Source organism: Uloborus diversus, chromosome 7 (assembly GCF_026930045.1).
Source record: "Uloborus diversus isolate 005 chromosome 7, Udiv.v.3.1, whole genome shotgun sequence".
Lineage (NCBI taxonomy): Eukaryota > Metazoa > Arthropoda > Arachnida > Araneae > Uloboridae > Uloborus > Uloborus diversus.
Genome location: NC_072737.1, coordinates 150,270,188 through 150,288,093, shown reverse-complemented (window position 1 = coordinate 150,288,093; position 17,906 = coordinate 150,270,188). Strand labels below are relative to the sequence as shown.

At 31.6% G+C, this 17,906-nt stretch overlaps 1 protein-coding gene across 1 annotated transcript in view; it reads left to right on the top strand.

The window, feature by feature from the left end:
• Positions 1-16,644, top strand: part of LOC129225677 (uncharacterized) — a 33,851-nt gene extending 17,207 nt beyond the window's left edge. The window contains exons 2-8 of the mRNA XM_054860151.1: positions 1,165-1,380; positions 3,798-3,915; positions 4,984-5,159; positions 7,464-7,553; positions 9,930-10,250; positions 12,783-12,950; positions 14,901-16,644. Coding sequence (XP_054716126.1) covers positions 1,165-1,380; positions 3,798-3,915; positions 4,984-5,159; positions 7,464-7,553; positions 9,930-10,250; positions 12,783-12,950; positions 14,901-15,728 — 1,917 coding nt within the window. The 3' untranslated portion in view covers positions 15,729-16,644. The remainder of the gene's footprint in view (positions 1-1,164; positions 1,381-3,797; positions 3,916-4,983; positions 5,160-7,463; positions 7,554-9,929; positions 10,251-12,782; positions 12,951-14,900) is intronic.
• Positions 16,645-17,906: the final 1,262 nt, after the last annotated feature.

The window sequence follows — 17,906 nt, the reverse complement described above, 5'->3', positions numbered from 1 at the left end:
CCCGGAACCAAATATTTCCCATAGACGCAATGTTAAAGATCCTCGTTTTTTCCAATAATTTCCCCGGATAATCGAATAATATTAATCAGCTTTTGAAAATATTTTTGTTGAGAAAAATTTTGAATCAATTAGAAAAACAATAAGTAAGAGCAATTGCTGACGTTAAAATACAACGTAATATTTATCGCCGACAATGGGCGAGAAATACAACATTCATATTCCATCAAAACATTTCCCATTATATCAAATTTCTTTCGTCTTTTTCACTCTATAAAAAAATAAATGAATAATGCAGTCGATAATTAAGTTAAATAACACAAATAAAGATAGAAATTTTAGATGATGATGAATTGGTAAATATTAAATGTAAGATACGGTAGACAAGGAGAGGAAAAAAGGAATCAGAAAAGTTTTCTCAAAATTCTTTGAGCAAGCAATCCCCTGTTATGAAATTTTTCAAAAAATAATGTACTGAAAAAAGGTGACACGACAAAGATTTCATAACTCAACTTGTAAGTTAGTAAGTTAATTTATAATTTTCACACGCACTTGCAATATATAACATTATATGCTAATTATTGAAATATTTTGTTATTTATTTAGCTTGTTTCAAAAACGTTTTAGCAATAACATTAATTATTACCTTTATATAGCTACTGATTTATTATTATTACTTTTTAAGACAAATGTTGTTAATTTAGAAGGGTAAATAAAATTTTCCCACTTAATCAAATACCCCGCTTAATCGAATAATTTTTCGTGGAACCGACGATATTGGATTAAGCGAGGCTGACAGTATTTACTTTTCAACGTAAGTTCTAAAGAATGTTACAGCTCTCACAACTTTTTGCTCAAAATTAATCCTAGATTAACATTATATCAAAGTCAGAAATAATAACATATGACCTGAAAATGTCAAGTTTGATTTCATAGCCAGTTGACTTGTCTTATTAGTATCCAGTTGAAAATTTAAAGTGTCATTTATTAGCTAGTTGACTATAATTTTTTCAACTCAATTTAATGAGTTGAAATAACTATCAAATGTATTTTTATTGTTAAATTATAAATTGTAGTGTATAAATTTTATGACAGCTTCTCTTTGAAATTTTGCTTGGGTTAATAAGTTTCTAATTTAATTTTAATATGTTTGAAATAAATTTTCAGGATGACAGTCAACATGTAAAAGAGGAGAGTTGTTCCACTACTTCTCCAACCCCTTCTCGTTCATCTGTTAGCTCATCGCAAGCAAGTTCTAGTAGTTCAAATACCTCTTCTAAGAATGGAACGACGCATCGCCCTCCTAAACCACCACCTCCTCCCAGAGCTCATTCTTTGTTGCCTGGGAACAAAGTGTCTCGTAATTCAGATGGAACTTACAAGGTTAGAACAGCTAATTCTAAAATTTTCCACACCATTGTGCTTGTCATTTACATGTTAACATAGGGAAAAGGCACCAGTAACAGACAAGGGTCTAGTAACAGACAGTAGTAAGTATGGATTGAAATAATAAGAATTTCAGGTGGGTAAACCTGATGCTGCTGCAGCCCATGAATAGGGTGCAAGCATCTAGTGTTATCAGAGTGAAGTTCATGAGCCAGTTGGTACTTACAAGGCAGTGGGGGAAGGCTATGAACAGCCACCACGAGCTCTGCCGGTGCTGCGTGTTCATTTCAATTTAATGAGGTTTTAGATCTAAAAATAAAGAGCTTTTGGTACATTTTGAAGAGAAAAGAGGAATTCTCTCCATTATTCATCCTTTCATCATCCTATCTGTTACTGGGTCTGGGTATTATCGAATTGTCGGTGTCTGTTACTAAGGGACAGACCTTTTTTCAAAATGGAGCAAATAGAATTAATTAATTCAGAGGATCCAGAAACAGCCAAGCATTAGATGAGATGTAGTTGCATGGGAGAAAAATAGTTTTAAAAGTCTAAATACATTAAATGGCTAAAAAATTGAGTTGACCTGAGAGCGATGTATTAAGCATGTCTGTTATTGGTGCCGTTACCCTATATATATAATATCCTTTTCAAACTTTGATACATACAAAGTTTATACATTTTTTAAAGAAAAATAAATAAAAATAAAGAAAAATAAATATAATTTCTTTCAAAAAGTGGGAACATGCATCGGCGTTGTGAGATGTTTTTCATGGAGGGGGTATAAATTCATTTTCACACCCAAGCAAATAGATATAGACATTGTGATGAATAAATACTATGCAGATGCAGTTATTAATAGAGAGATATAAATCGATGTATGTTAGACGAAATTGATGAAAATAAATAGTTAAATGGATAGAGAAATAGATATAGAGAAATAAATTAATAGATACAGTTAATCATTGCTAGGTATATACAGATAGTTATAAATAGGTAGATGGAAATGGATAAATATAAAACAGTTGGATAGATAAATAGGTAGACATAAATCTGGCACTGAACTGTTAGTAATTCTTTTCCTTTATGGGAGATGTTATTATAACCAGGGGTGGATACAATGGGAGTGTCACGCTCCGCCCCCCCCCTTTCAATTGTGACAGTTTATCCATTCATGCTGTGTTCAAATAGTTCATGAATAATGAAAATGATTGATGTAATCTTTTCAATTAATTTATTATTTTCTAACGTAAGTGTGAGAAATACTATTTATTTTCATTGCTTATGAAATTAATTTATGTTTACACCCTATTAGGTGCTTAATTCCAGTCCTGTATTCTCCTGGCATTCAAGCAGGGTCCAAAACCTTTTTATTTTAGCTTGACTCCCTTTCCCCTAAAACGGTAGTCTGTGTCCGTCCCCTGATTATCAGCCTCCCCCCCCCCCTTCACCACGCCTGTGAGGACACATATCCACATCCCTTTCTGGAATTGATTTAACTTTTACTGTAATTGGTACTTCTGATATTTTTTTGGTTAAAAAAAATGTTTAACTTCTTTTTTGATGATATTACTAGACGATCTGTTTTCAGTGGGCCAGTCACACATATTTCCTTCTCTTACTATCCAAGTGAGAAAAATATAAATTGACAAGATTTTTGCAACTCTTTTCTGGGCATTCATTGTCAGAAAATATAATGATATCAAGAAAAGAAAACTTCAACAAGGTGCAATAAAAAGTATCCAAACATTTTTTTTTTTTGTAAAAGATTATATAATTGAGTTACTTTACGTTTAAGTTATTTGTTCATTTCAGTAGCGAATTTTAGAAGAGGGTGGGGGACATGGAACTCCCAACCATAATTTGGGAGGGACACGGACCCCCGTACCGCTTTCAAAGTGACAATATTAATTTAATTTTTTCTTTAACTTAGAGTAAAATTGTAGTCGACACTTAGTGGGAAATAATACGAAAAACTCACAAGTTTTGAATTCAAGGGTACATGATATCACGATTCGATCCTTAATTCTTCTTTGATAGAAATTTAAGTGATCATTCTGTTTGACTTTAAGGGATCTTTAAAGACATTTTAAATAAACCTCCAGGAGAACATTTCCCCCCTCCCCCCAGAAATAGAAAATTGTATGGGAGACGGAAGGGTTCTTTTTACTTTTCAGTGCCCCTTCCAAAAACTGTTTCTGTATCCACCCTTGCAACATTTAAAACATAAATTTAATTGTTGCTTAAGTTGTCTTAAAAAAATTGTTTTAGAGCTTTTCTCAGTCATTGATGAAAGGCTATGACAAATTTTGAATTATTGTAGTACAAGTAGAACATTTCTTTTTTAATGGGTTTGTATGCTTGTAAATTGTATATGTAGTTTTGCAACATAAACTAATGTTTTCTAAAATATTCAGTTTCCTGTGTCCAGTGTTGAGAGCCTCGACAGTGATGTATCTTTACATTCACCTGGCAAACCCCAAGCTCCTAGAAGGCAGTGTAAGACAAGTGCACCAAAATTAGATAGTAATTTTGGTAAGACAACATTTTATCTTTGTTAGTTACAGTGGTTGTTGCTTATTTGAATCACGTTTCTTCTAAACAAGATTCCTTAAAGCGGCTGATTCAATTAAGCAGCTAATTGAATAAAGCTCAATTTTGTTCTGTTTTTGACAATTTGATTCCTTAAAGCAGCTGATTCAATTACCACTGATTCAATTAAACGCCGTCCACTGTAGTAGGAACATTTATGTGTAATTTCCTTTCTTGATTGAAAAATGTTTAAACCTTTATATCTGAGTTTGATGTGTTGCAAGTACGTTTCATTTTGTGTTCGAAAAAAATTGTTCCTTTAACTGTTTATGTAGTACTTAATTATTAGTTAAGAGTATATATGTGGCATCAGGTTTTCATTAAACTTGACATATTAGTACTTTAGCATCCAGAGATTGTTGTAGAGGATTTTTCAAAGTTTACAACCTTCTAAAGAGTTTCAATTTTAATTTTATAATTGTAAAACTACATAATTAAACTTTTGTCTACCCGGAAGAATTTTTATGCCATTTAGAGTTTTGCACAATTTTAAGCTCATAAAAAAAATACACATGAGAAAGTTTATTTCAAGTTTCTATGATATTTAGAGCAATTAAAAGTTTCTTTTCAATGAAGCAAAATCAAATAACCATCTAAGTTAGTGCAGACAATGAAAAATTGTCTAATGAATCAGCATGTAAAAAGGTAAATTAATTTCAATTTTTTCACACATAATAAAATATTTGCTTTTTTATCTTTTGACTTTTTGGGATGTTTAAGTTAGCCATTCTTTGCTTGAGCTTAACCAGGGGTGCTCGCTATGGGGTCATGGCTTAAACTCTGGCATTGATATTTTAAAGCAGTTTGGACTTTGGAGGATGCCAGATTTGAAAAGATAATTGGGTCATTTGAAAAGACAAGTGTGGGAAAAAAAATGTTTTCCACATTTAACAAAATAGCTTTCAAATAAATAAATAAGTAAAATAATGATAAGTATAGTTACTTTAAAATAAGTATTTGAAAGTAATAAATTTTAGGAAATCATTTAATTGTATCTTTTTTATTTTTCAGAAGATCAAAAGATCACAACAAGCTCCAGTGTACCTATTAGTACTTGTATTTCTTCTGAGGCTATTTCTATATCTTCAACAGAAATTTTACATTGTGATATTTCAAACTCTGGCAGCTACAATTCCGCTACATTTAGTGTACAAATGAGTAGTGTTGAGACCCAAGACAAAGATCTGGTATGAAAGTTAAATATTATTTTTTTATAACAACTTTTACTGTTAAAATATTGAAATTCTCTACTTGTAAAAGAACTCAAGTAATTCATTACAGCTTTTTGCTTGAAAATTCAAAAATGAAAAATTATCCATAGTATGATATGTTTTTAAAAGATGTGAACAACTCTATGTGAAAGTAAATTTGTCATAAGTATCATGGTAAAAATACTATTGTTGTATTTAAATTTAAAATGTGTGATTAAAAATATAACTGATAAAACTTTGAAGTACAGTAGAGAACCAATTATCCGGGAAGTTCGGGACCGTCGCTATCCCGGATATCTGAATTTCCCGGTTTTCTGAATCGCTAAAAACCTCTGTTGGCCGATTGTTTATAAAACTTAAATCACTATAATAAATAGTAATACATATTAAAATAAGAAGAAAACAGTTCAGAAATGCTTATAAATACTATCGAAATATTAAAAACTACTAGTGAAAGAATAATTTAAACACAAAAAAACTTCAAGTTATTCATAAGACCTGAGACCCTCACATTCAATCTGAAAAAGAAAAAAAAAACACCACTTTTCGATGTTTTAAAACGAAAAAAAAAATGAAGGGAAGGGCTAGAAACAAGTTTTTAAACGGAAATGTGCGATTTTCCTGCTATTCTGCATGAAAAAAATTTGTTTTCATGAACGCGTTTTGTTTTTAAATTTTTTATAAAGATTTTGTGTTTGTGATTACGGCGGTTATTGATAACTATTGCTTTTTGCAATATCAATAGGAGTTAGATTTATGAGTTCTTGCAGTATTATTACAGTCATGCGTTTAACGATTTCTAGATTCCACCATTAACTATCCGGAAAATTCGCGAATCTGATTTTCGGCGTTTCCCGCAATTTCGCTACATCACTGACGCTCTAAACGGCTTTAAATTTAAAGTCCATTCAATAAAATATTGCATTAGACTTCGAAAATATTCATTTCTTCATTTCTTTAGTTTTCAGTTAGAATAAAACACGAAAATTTCCGACTTAAGAGTGTACTTCTTAATTCAAGAAAATATTTCGGAAATTTTGCCCCGCGTAAAGGTCAATCCTTTGAAGTAAACATTTTCCCCAGTTTTGCGTAAGTAATATGGTATTTTTTAAGAAACAGTTCATATTCTTTTAGGTATTTCAAAAAAAAAAAAAAAACCTTAGTTTTTCAAAAATTGCCGAAAATGCGTATTTTTACAAAATGACGGGAAAATCTGCAAACAGTTGCCGGTTTTCTGGTTTCCCGGTTTTTTGGTTCCCGGATAAAAGGTTCTGCACTGTAGTATAAAAAGGAAATTCTTTTGCATACTTAAATCATTCTAAAGATGTTCTATATGCCCTCCTCCTGATACTTGAAAAATATCACTCATGCTCAAATTCCTGCAATACACATTGTAGAATGTATGCAATCACAGAAGCAATTACTGCTGCAGTGATCCATTTCTTCAGTTTGTCAAGATTAGCATGAAAGGGGAAAAACACAGTATTCTATCCATATTATCTCCACAGTAAAAAATCACATGCTGTTAGGTCTGGTGAACTGATGCAGGGGAAACAATCATCAAGTGCTAAATCACTTCTCCCCTAACCACAATTCTAATTAACCGAATAAAAAATAACAAAAGCGGTAGCCAGTTGAAACTTTACAATTCGCTGACAGCTGTAGGTCCAATATTCTTAAGCCAGTAACCTTAAGAAACTCCATTATTCTTTTTGAACCACTATATGTACTTATTCTTGCAAAGATTTTACTATAAATTAAATCATTTTAACTCGTAAGGGGGGGGGGGGTGGTGGATGATTAAACCAATAATAATCAAGAAGAGGTATTGAATTATTACAGCAAGGTTAATCCAATGATCTGTCATTAGGTTATGAAAAAAGTGATAGGTCTTCTCAGAGCATTTCTCTTAATTCCAAAAGAGATTTACTCTTTCTACTAAAATATTTCTGCTCGGAGCCATGGCCCAAAAAGAGGCCATGTCAGCCTAGATGGAAACTAGGGGCCTGAGGCTTGGGAGGAGGGGATGGGGCGCCGACACTGGGTTTGTTTTTTTGATTTTAAGACAATCTAACTAATATGTTATGTTTGCTAATGATGTCTAACATTAGCAGATTTTGCTTTATATATTTGTTTAATGTTTTGTGTTTTAATGAAGAGATTGCTATTTGCTTTTAAAAGTATTTTTATCATTTAAACAAATTTGACATTGGAAGAATTTTTTTTCTTGGTACTACTAAATAATTGAAGTTCATCAAAATATTTTTTCCGTTTGCTTAGGTAAAAGAAGAAAACAGTGAAGAAAATTTAGAATTGGAAAATAATTGCAGGTCTGATGATGCAGGGCTTGATTCCAGCAAAAACTTAATGGTATTCTCTTTTTCTGTTGAACACCTTTACATTATGAGAAGTTTCAGCGAACAACATATGCACAGGGGTGGATACAGAAAACCATTTTAAGGGGCGAGGGTCATGCTGAAGAATGACCCCCCACCCTAACAAACCAATGGTTTTGGGTACGAAAAATTTCTGAAAGTGCTTGAGGGTCAATACAATGCAAAAAATCGGTTAAGAATAAGGCACCTAATTGTGTAAAAAATGTTACAAATTAATTTCATAAGCAATGAAACGAAGTAGTAGTTCAAATAATGTTTTTCAAAAATAATTAATGAATTGAAAAAATACTGCAATCGTTTAAATTTTTTGCATAAAGTGTTAGAACACAATGTGAACGATTACTGTTGTTGACGATTAGGGGGGGGGGGTCATGCATAATGTTACAACTTATGCATAATGTTAAACAAGATTATAATATGTTATTGTTGGATTGAATTATTTTTTTTTTCACTACCATTCGTCTAGAAGAATTCATGTTTCATTAAAATTTCAGTACCAAACCTGTCATTAACACCATCTGTTATCTATATAATTTCGATTAATTTTTACTAGTTATAAGTGTTACTGAGGATATTTTTATTAAATGCTTTCAAATTTACTGTTCTGTTATTTTTTCAAAATAAAATTGTTATTCAGTTTTGGACATAGGTAATGAAACTTCAAAATAAAAAAGTTCAAACCTGTCCTATGTAGAGAAAAAAGGGCCAAAGCCTTGTTTTCACACTTAAATAAAAATTCTGTTGAAAACATAATTAAATAAATCATATTAAAACTGAAAACAGAATATCTTTAACTGTTTAAAGTTTGTTTTATTCTAGCAGTAAAATGTTGCTTCATTTTATTGAATAAAAATTTTAAGTTCAATAAAATGTTACTGTGCATGAGCCAATGCAAGAAGTAAAGGGAAAAAAAGAAAGAAAAAATTGTAAATGTTAGTAATTGCGGTGTCATCACAGCAAAGAAAATAATCATCATGTGAAGTGTTTAATCATTCTATCAAACTGAAAGTAATACCTTTCATTACCACAGTTCAATGTGTGCACCGTATGTTGCTCAAACCACACCTAAATGGTACTCAAGTACATTCCTTGTCCCCAAATGGGTCATATGTTGAACTCTGGTAATGAAAGATATTGCTTTCTGTTTCATAAAATAATTAAACACCTCACATGAAGATTTTTTTTTTTACTGTGAGAATACAGCAATTACTCATAATGGGGTTGTTTCCTTCAATACTTTTATTTTCCCAACAGTTATTTTTTAATTACTTTTTTTCAAAGATCGATTTTTCAAACATGGCATGGTCTTGATGACGTCACAAATGATGCTCTTTGGCGCATCTTTCTATCGCGTTTCCACTTTATGATAACCAAGAAGCAAATTAAAATTGCACTCTACGCTTGCTATCAACCATATCGTTGTCAATACACATGAGTAAAGATGCAAATTAAATATTTAGTTCTGTGAATGGCAACACTGAATGACATTTCATCATTTGTGATGTCATCGGCAGAAGTATAAACAATGAAAGAATACCGATTTAAGTAATTTTTTTAAAATATTAAACTTAAACAAATTATTTTAAAAAATGATCAGATCCTATGTTTTTAAACATGCTCTTTCAGAAAAAATGCTTTTAAAATTTTTGAAACGACCCCATTACCCTTTTTCTTTTTTCCTTTTTGTACTAAGTCATAAAAAATTCTTGAACCTGTGAAGCAGGCCGGGATCTGCGTACCCGCAGAGCGGGCACTTCCTTAAAAGGCCCAAGAAGTTGAAAAACAAAATTGGAAAAAAAAATCTAGCACTAAGCACTATTAATGTTACAAATAGACATTGCTGGCCTCTGGAGAGGGACCCTACAGCGTTTTTGCGGGAGGGGAGCAAAATTTATAGATCCAGGCCTGCTGTGAAGAGTATTACGGCACAAATCACATATTTATATCATAAATTGTTGCTATTCTATGAATTTTTAAAATGTGTCAAGGACTTTTCGAACACCCTTTATATACAGTGAAGCACCATTTATACATTTTTGAAGGGGCTGTATAAAAAAGCGTATAAATGAAAAAACGTATAATAGTTATTCGTGATTATGTATTAGACTTTGCAGGGATCAATTTAAAAAGCGCACAATTGATAAAAACATATAAAAAAAAAGGTATTAAGGTACTTCTCTGTTTTTTAAAAAAAAGGTATGTTTTCCAAACTGTGATATTTTTCCAATCTTCTTATGCATGTTTACTATGGTTACTTATTATAATATCTTGCTTTAGATGACAAGTTTCAAGTTATTTATTTACGTTGAAAATTACCTTTTTACAGGATTTATCTTTTTATCAATTTCAGGAAAGCAGAGAACTGCCAACCTTTTTAATAGTAAACAAAAATTTGGAAAATTCAAGCTGTGTGTCAAATTCTGAGCTTATCCCTTCTGCTTCTATTACCATATCTTCAACCAAAATCAGTGAAGTTGAAGAAAAGTCATCTCTGCCTGCAAAAGCTAAATGCTCTCCTATAACCAAGGCTCCTGCAAGGCCCCCTCCTATCTACTCTAAGCCAATATCGGTGAACTTTGTAAAAAACCCCAAGCCGTGGAAGACTTTGGAAGACAGTTACTTGGTATTGAGCTCATCAAATAAAGAGTTGCTTTTGAAGCTTGTTAATCAGGTATAAAATTCTTTCAGTAGTGATTCAAACATTTTAAAAACAAACATATTTGGAATTTTGCCATGTGCTTATTAATGTTAGGTTTTTTGTTTAATGTTAATTCTTCTTAAATGTTAAAACAGTTTTGCCATAAAACTGTATGTCTGCAAATAGTGACTAAACATGCTTGTAAATTATGTATATATGTTACCGTTAAAGTATGAAATCCGTTATTTTACAGAATAGCTAGTTATATCATGGAATAAGTGATCATGTCCGTTAAAGTGTAAAACTCTCTTTTATTTCTTGGTTTAACTAGTTATTGTATAGAATAACGATCTGCAGCCCATTAAAGTGAAAAAAATCTATATCATATATCTTGCACGACAAATACATTTACCTTCCACCCCTACTGCATTTAAAAAATGTTCGTGTAAAACCCAGTGTGTCAACAAAAAATGTTTTTGTTATAGAAATAATGTTCTTTGTAATTCCAAGTGTTATTTATTAATCCTTGGTGTAACAAATGATTTTATGATACGTTTCCATAAGTACCATTTAGAAGCTGCATAAATGAGATAAATTGCTTCTTTTTCATTTTAATTGTCTATCATTAGTTTATTTATAGAGTACGTAGTTATTTCATTTTAGATAAATTGTTTATTTTACACTTTAACTGTCTCTCATTAGTCAATTTATAGAATATCTAGTTATTTCATAGAATAACTAGATATTCTATAAAATAACTGCATTACATACTTTAACAGTAATAGATACACTACCATTCTTATAAAGTGATTCTTATAAAGATCAGAGCTAAATTTAGTGTTATGATAATATTAAAACACATAATATTCTTGTCAGCAATAAAATAAACTCAACAGAAATGCCACACTATTTCAATTTTAGTGAAGGAAAAAAATCAAACTTGTTTTATATTTTGGCTGTCTCAAAATGTGCTAGCTAGACACACTTTCTGACTTTAAGCTTTGGCAGCCAATAAATCTTAAAAGCAGGAGCTTTGTTAAAATAACATGTATTCAATCAAAATGAAAATGTGTACAATCAAAAATGAAAATATGTTCTTTTTTGTGTAGAAGCAAAAAAATAATGACATTTGAAATTGTGATTCATTGCTCTGCAGGTACATTAAAAGTTACTTCCAAAACTATAAATATTTAATATTCTATATCAGGGCTTCCCAAACTTTTTAGATTCGCCACATCCTTCGGAGACTTAGCATTTTCTCATGTCTCTGTTATGTTATAGATATTGATTCCATGGATATTTTGTGGTACTCCTTGCTTCTACCTGCAGCACACACTTTGAAAACCCCTGTTCTGTGTTAAAATTTCTGTACTTTAATTTAAAACAAAATAATAATATTTTTTTTTTTTTTTTGAAGTGTTGAACAATTTGTTTAATAAGTATGTAAGTGGAAAATCTGTTGTTTACTGTTTGAAAATAGTTTTCCAATTACAAGATGAACTTTTTTAAAATTGTATTGAGAAGGAACTTATCACAAGTTTGGAATATAATAGATTTATAGAACCAATTAATGATCTTCGTATAATAAAAATTGTAAAACAAGCTAATTCAAAAATGTATAACCAATTGGACAACTCTCAAAAACCAACTTACTGGTAGAAATGTCCAAAACCTGAAACGAAGCAGACCTTCATCTCCAACCAAAAAAAAAAAAAAAAAAAAATCAGCCCTAATAATCTGCAGAACTTATGTCCGCCAGTAAATTGTCGGAATTAAGTCTGAATATTATGTTTAATGTGTAAAAATTCATTGGGAATAAAAAAGAACAGGAAATGAGCTCTCACGCAAATTAAGCCCTATTACAGAAACATACACTGATAATATATATATATATATATATATATATATATATATATAAAGGGCGCCCCTATAGGAGACAAGGGGATCTCGAGTCCCCCCCCCCTTGAAATTAGAACTTCCTTGCTTTTAGTACTTTTTTCTCAGCAAAAATGTAAAAACATTTCTTCTCCAGCCATTAATGAATAAGTTATTGAAAATGTCAAACTTTAATGACTCTAATCTGTCCAGAAATCAGTTTCCACGAAGGAAATATCCAGCTAAACCACGGGGAAAATATTTGAGCCCCTCCTTGCAACTTTGCTTATGGGGGCCCATGATATATATAAAGACTACACTTCATTATGCAGCTGTCTTTTACAGTTCATATTTTATTTATTTATTTTAGTGTAATGAAATTAAATACTATGTGTTGTTGAACTTAAAAACATTTTTGCAATTTAAGCTCTTATAGTTAGTTTCCTTCTACTGACTCCCCTATATGACGGGGACCTGAGCAAACCAATCTACATTATTTTCTTGAACATTATTTAAAAACATTTTGAGATTCAAACTTAAACACACACACACATACAAAAAAAAAAAAAAAAAACATGGAATGTCATTTCTCCCCTTAAAAAAAAACATAAAATTTCATTTTCCCCTCCTTTATTCAATTTCTTTCAGAAAGAAAGCTTCTAATGCATCATTTTGTATTGATCTTTATAGGCTTTGAAAAGGAGGAAAGATTCCTTATCTGTATTTCGTAGAATGCAGTTTCAGTGGAGTGACTTCGAAATAGATGCTAGTCAACCTTCGTCCGTATTTGCTTTTGGGGAGAAAATTGCTTATCATGCAACTATGCCGAACCACAAGAAATGTTCTGTGACGCTAGTAGTATGTATACAAATTTAGTTCATTACTAAATGTACTGATATTGTTTTCAAATTTCCACTGTATTCATATTATTTCGATAATCCTGTCCTTATTTATATTGAACAATTTATTTAAATGTAGAAAAACTGGAGTTAAAAATGTTATTCAGTTAACTGGAACCTTTAGGAAATCTTTTAGTATACTTCATTTCTCGTTTCAATTTCCCAGGGTTCGTACTCAATTTCAGAAGTAAAATGAGGTTTTGAAGGGGTACTAATGGGCTGTCATTAAATGATGTCTCACTTTTTTTCAACATATTTGACCCCCTTCCCCCTTTATCACAAAGTGTCACCTTTCACCTAACTCCTCCTCTTGTCACATGTCATATTTGTTAAAAACATATTGTTCAATAACTGTGTGATGTCACGTTTTGTCACCCTCTGTCTTCCCCTTGTCACAATTTCATGAGCCCGTCTTCTCCTCAAGGCTTGTGGCACTTGTGGATGACCCTTTTTACTGTATCATAACTGCGATTTGCTAAACAATTGTTTTTTTAACACAATCACTTAATGCAGTACATCTACTTATGTAGTTTTAAATATTTAAATAATAATTAGACAACCTGACATTCGCTGCTGAGAGTGTGGTGGAGGAAAAAACAACAATCATAAAACTTGAAAAAATAGCCATGCACCATTTAAGCATGTTTTACTTAACTTATGAAATGTTTTAGTCTTCTAATAAAATTTTCACCTTCAACTTTTATGACTTAACAATGATCAATTTGTAAATCACAATCTTTATGAAAAAAATAAATGCACAAAAATACTACATTAAAATTGCCCTTGTGACAAAGTTAGTTGTCGATCAAAGTATTATAAGTTACTGTCATAGAAGAAGATTATGTAGACTTGAACTAAAAAAGAAGGAGTTAAAACCAAAGTGAAGGAGTTTGAAGGGCCCTTCAAAAAAATTTCTTAAATGAAGGAGTATTGAAGGAGTGTACAAACTCTGTTTCCAACTTTGATTTTCAAAGATTAATTTGGGAATCTGTCTTATTGAGCAATCACGATTGCTTATTGCTTTCTTTTGACTGTTTTTGGCGTCCTATCATATTATTTTCCCACCGCCACCCTCCGCACCATCACCGTCGACCGGCTCCTCACGATGCTGCTACTGTAGCGAAAGCCGTCTCCTGGTTGCATCCATGTCCTACACGTATACATACACAACTACACACACACGCATACACACAAACACATACACACACAAACACATACACGCATACATACAGACAAATACACACACACACACATACACACACACATACACACAACTACCCACACATTCATGCCTGCACACACACAAAAACATATGCCTACACACATACACCCCCCCCCCACGCACACATTCATACACACAACTACCCACACACTTATGCCAGCACACAGACACAAACACACATGCCTGCACACACATACACATACCCCTACACACAAACATACATACCCCCACACACAAACACACATACCCCCACACACAAACACACACGCCTACATACACACACTCGTGATTGCGAAAAACATAATTTGAATTCAAGATGTCAAAATTCAAATTAATAATTTTTTATTTATTTCTTTTCTTTTTTTCTTGTTAAAAACTTGTATATTATTTGATTAACACTAGAAATATTTATTTTTGGCTTTTATAACAATTTTGTGGCTGTATAGTAATTCTTATCATTAGCAAATTTTGATTCACATGTTAAAATTTAACACTTGTGAGCAATTGCATTATGTGGAAGGGCTTATTGTACAAAAGATTGCAGAACTTCTTATTTCTGTGTGTGTGTGTGACCATTTTAAGCCAAAAATTGTTTTTATACTAAATATTTTATCTGATAGCAACTTTATCTACCGTAAATATATCATGCATTTCAAAACTAATGTTTTGCTTTTGTTCCATTTTAAGATCACAATTCAGGAGCAACAGAATAGATTTCAAGATGGCCTTGATTTCAAGTACCCAGTTTTAGGTCAATTCACCGACTTTATACCAAGTGACTTATTAGACAATTCTTGTGATGCCGAACTAGATTCCATGCAAGCAAGAGTTTTAGTACTTAGCCATTCAAACATAACCACCATTGAATGTTATACCGAGAATTTACCAGAATCCTTAACCGAAGAAAACGAAAAAGAACTGTGCTTCATAATTCTACAGCTAATACAGTCATTAAAGTCCCTCCAAGCTCAAGGAATCGAATCTATGGATACCAGCTTTCAAAACCTGATTTTGGCTAAAACAACATTAGATAGATATTATACTCTCATATTTTTGTATGACAGTTGTTATGACGAAAATGATTATTCATCAGACACTAACAGAATTTCGTTGTGTCAATATGCTTTGTCGTTGCTTTTCCAAATGCTCAAAATTCAGTCTGCAGAGGAGTTTCAGTCCATCTCTTCTCTAAAATTTTCTTCGACAATGACCAGAAAAGTTTACCAAGCAGTCATTTCGGTGTTGTCGGAAGAGAAGGCCATTTCCTTGTCGCAAACTAAAGTATTGTTGGAATGCTTCTTGTGGGGTATTACTAAAGTTATTGAAAGTTCTGACGACGCCGACGACATTGAAGCCATGTTTCATCGGTGGATCGATATCGAAAGATCAAATTATGTTAAGAATATGGTAAATGATGAGCCGAAAACAGACATTAACACTCAAAATGAATATTTTTCTCAATTTTTAATAAGAACAAGTGTAAGAAACATACGAGAAGTGCTCTCTATTTTATAAACATTAGAATAATGAAAGGATAGATGTAATGTTGTTTTTCTTTGCCAAGCTATGATATGCACGCCATGTTAAAAATAATTTGTATGTGTACACTTGACAAAAAAATTGAAACATGTAGATTAGGATGGTTCAAAAAAGCTTTTTTTCAACTAGAGTCCAGGACACCCCCTATTTTTTTAAGACTTACTAATAGTATTGTCCTGTAAAAGTTTTAGCTTCTTACTCAAATTTTAAGAGGGTGCTCAATGACCCCTCAATTTAACATTAGCCGTAACATAGAAAATGTTACGAATTTAGAAACATTGAATTTATCCGGCTGTTTTTTTTTGGAAATAATTTTATTGCAATGTATATATGCATATTACTTGTGTATATTATAATATGTTGCATTGTTTTTTCAGTTCAATGTATTTTTTTAAGCCCCCTCCCTATACTTATGAAGTTTGGGGGAGGGGGGTTGAGCACCCTCATTCAGTTGAAATAGGAAGCGTCTTCCAGTATATTACTATCCACAAGTTTAAAAATATTGAGGGGTGTCCTGTTATCTAGGGGAGTTTTTTTTTTACATGTATTTTTGAACCACCCTAATGTAGATAGAATAGTATTTTTTACTACCAATATTTATACTGCTATACTGGATGAGCATTTTATTTTTTTATTAATATTTTATGTGTGTTCAAATTTTATTTCAATATTTATTCCTGAAGAACATTTTTTAGATAAAATGCTCTTTCTAGATGTAAACTTTTAATCAATTTTCATCATTTTACTGTATTAGAACTTTTGCACAGTGCTGAATATCTCCAGCAGATTTCTCTCACTGAAAAGAATTTGTAAATTTTGTAAATATAGATACACATGTGTGTGTGTATTTAAAAAAATATATAATATATATTTAATAAATTTTTTCATTTTGCATGATTGTATAATGGAATTTATTTTACAAATTGAACTAATTTATTTTTTGATTAAATTGAAAAAACAACATTGACAAAGCACAAATTAACACCAAAGTACAGCATATAGCTATTTCAAGGCTACAATGGAGCCAACCAATCAGATCAGATTGGATTGGTTGGTTGTCATCTTCTGTCATGAATTCCTATTTGTTGACCTGTTTGTTATAAATACCGATTTCTACGTGGTTAAGATTCAGTTCTGCCACAAATTTCTGGTTGTGTGCTGTGTTTTTCGCACTGATGAAGAGGCTCCATTGTAGCCTTGATATAGCTATATGCTGTATTTTGGTGTTTATTTGTGCTTTGTTTACATTGTTTTTTCAAATTAATCACATTGTAGCACAAAGCTTATTTAATCTATTTTCATTTAATTTATTTTTTACTTGGTTTAAAATATGGGTAATCCATGCTTTAAGACCAACTGAATTTTGACCAAGTATGACTTTTACCAAAGCTGTAACAACAACAGAAAATGGTTTAGAACCTTTCATAATTTTTGAAAATCATTCAGAATTTCAGATTATATAAAAAATATTAAATCTGGTTAGAACAAAATTCTGAAAAATTATAAGTGTATGCAAGGCACTACATAGATTAAAGCACATAAAAAGTTTCACAAACAATATTGAGCCATCTGACAATCTTGAAGGAACTATGATTCCATGCAAGCATTTGTGGGTTTTATCAATATGCTTGATTTAGACGTTGAAGACATTACTAAATAATTAAAAAGCTAAATTTAGCAGAAGTGCTACAGCATTAGGAAGAAGACAACAAAAGAACTTATAAAGTCCAAAAAATGTTCTTGTGCTGGGGAAGGAAGGGGGGGGGGAGAGAAGACGTAAGGCTTTAAGCTAAAAACCAGCTGGTGAAGTACAAAAGAACTGATGTGGTTTTAAAATTCAAAAAGAAATAAACTATGCAATATTTTATCCACTAAAAAATGTAACTTTCTTGTGTAACAGAAGAATCATGGAATTTAAATGATTTTAGTTAAATTATTCCAAGTTAGTGTCTCTAAAGTTTGTTGCGCATGAGGTAAATTAGTCCCTGCACTTTGCAGAAGGTTGAGTATTGACAAATTTAGTTCTCATTTTGATGTCACATGCTGCTAAAGGTGGACCCACAAAACATTAAGACTATTGATGGAAACTTTATTGCTTGGAATTTTTTGGCACTTTGTTCCTTTTATTATGTTTCCTTTGCAAAACATTAAGAT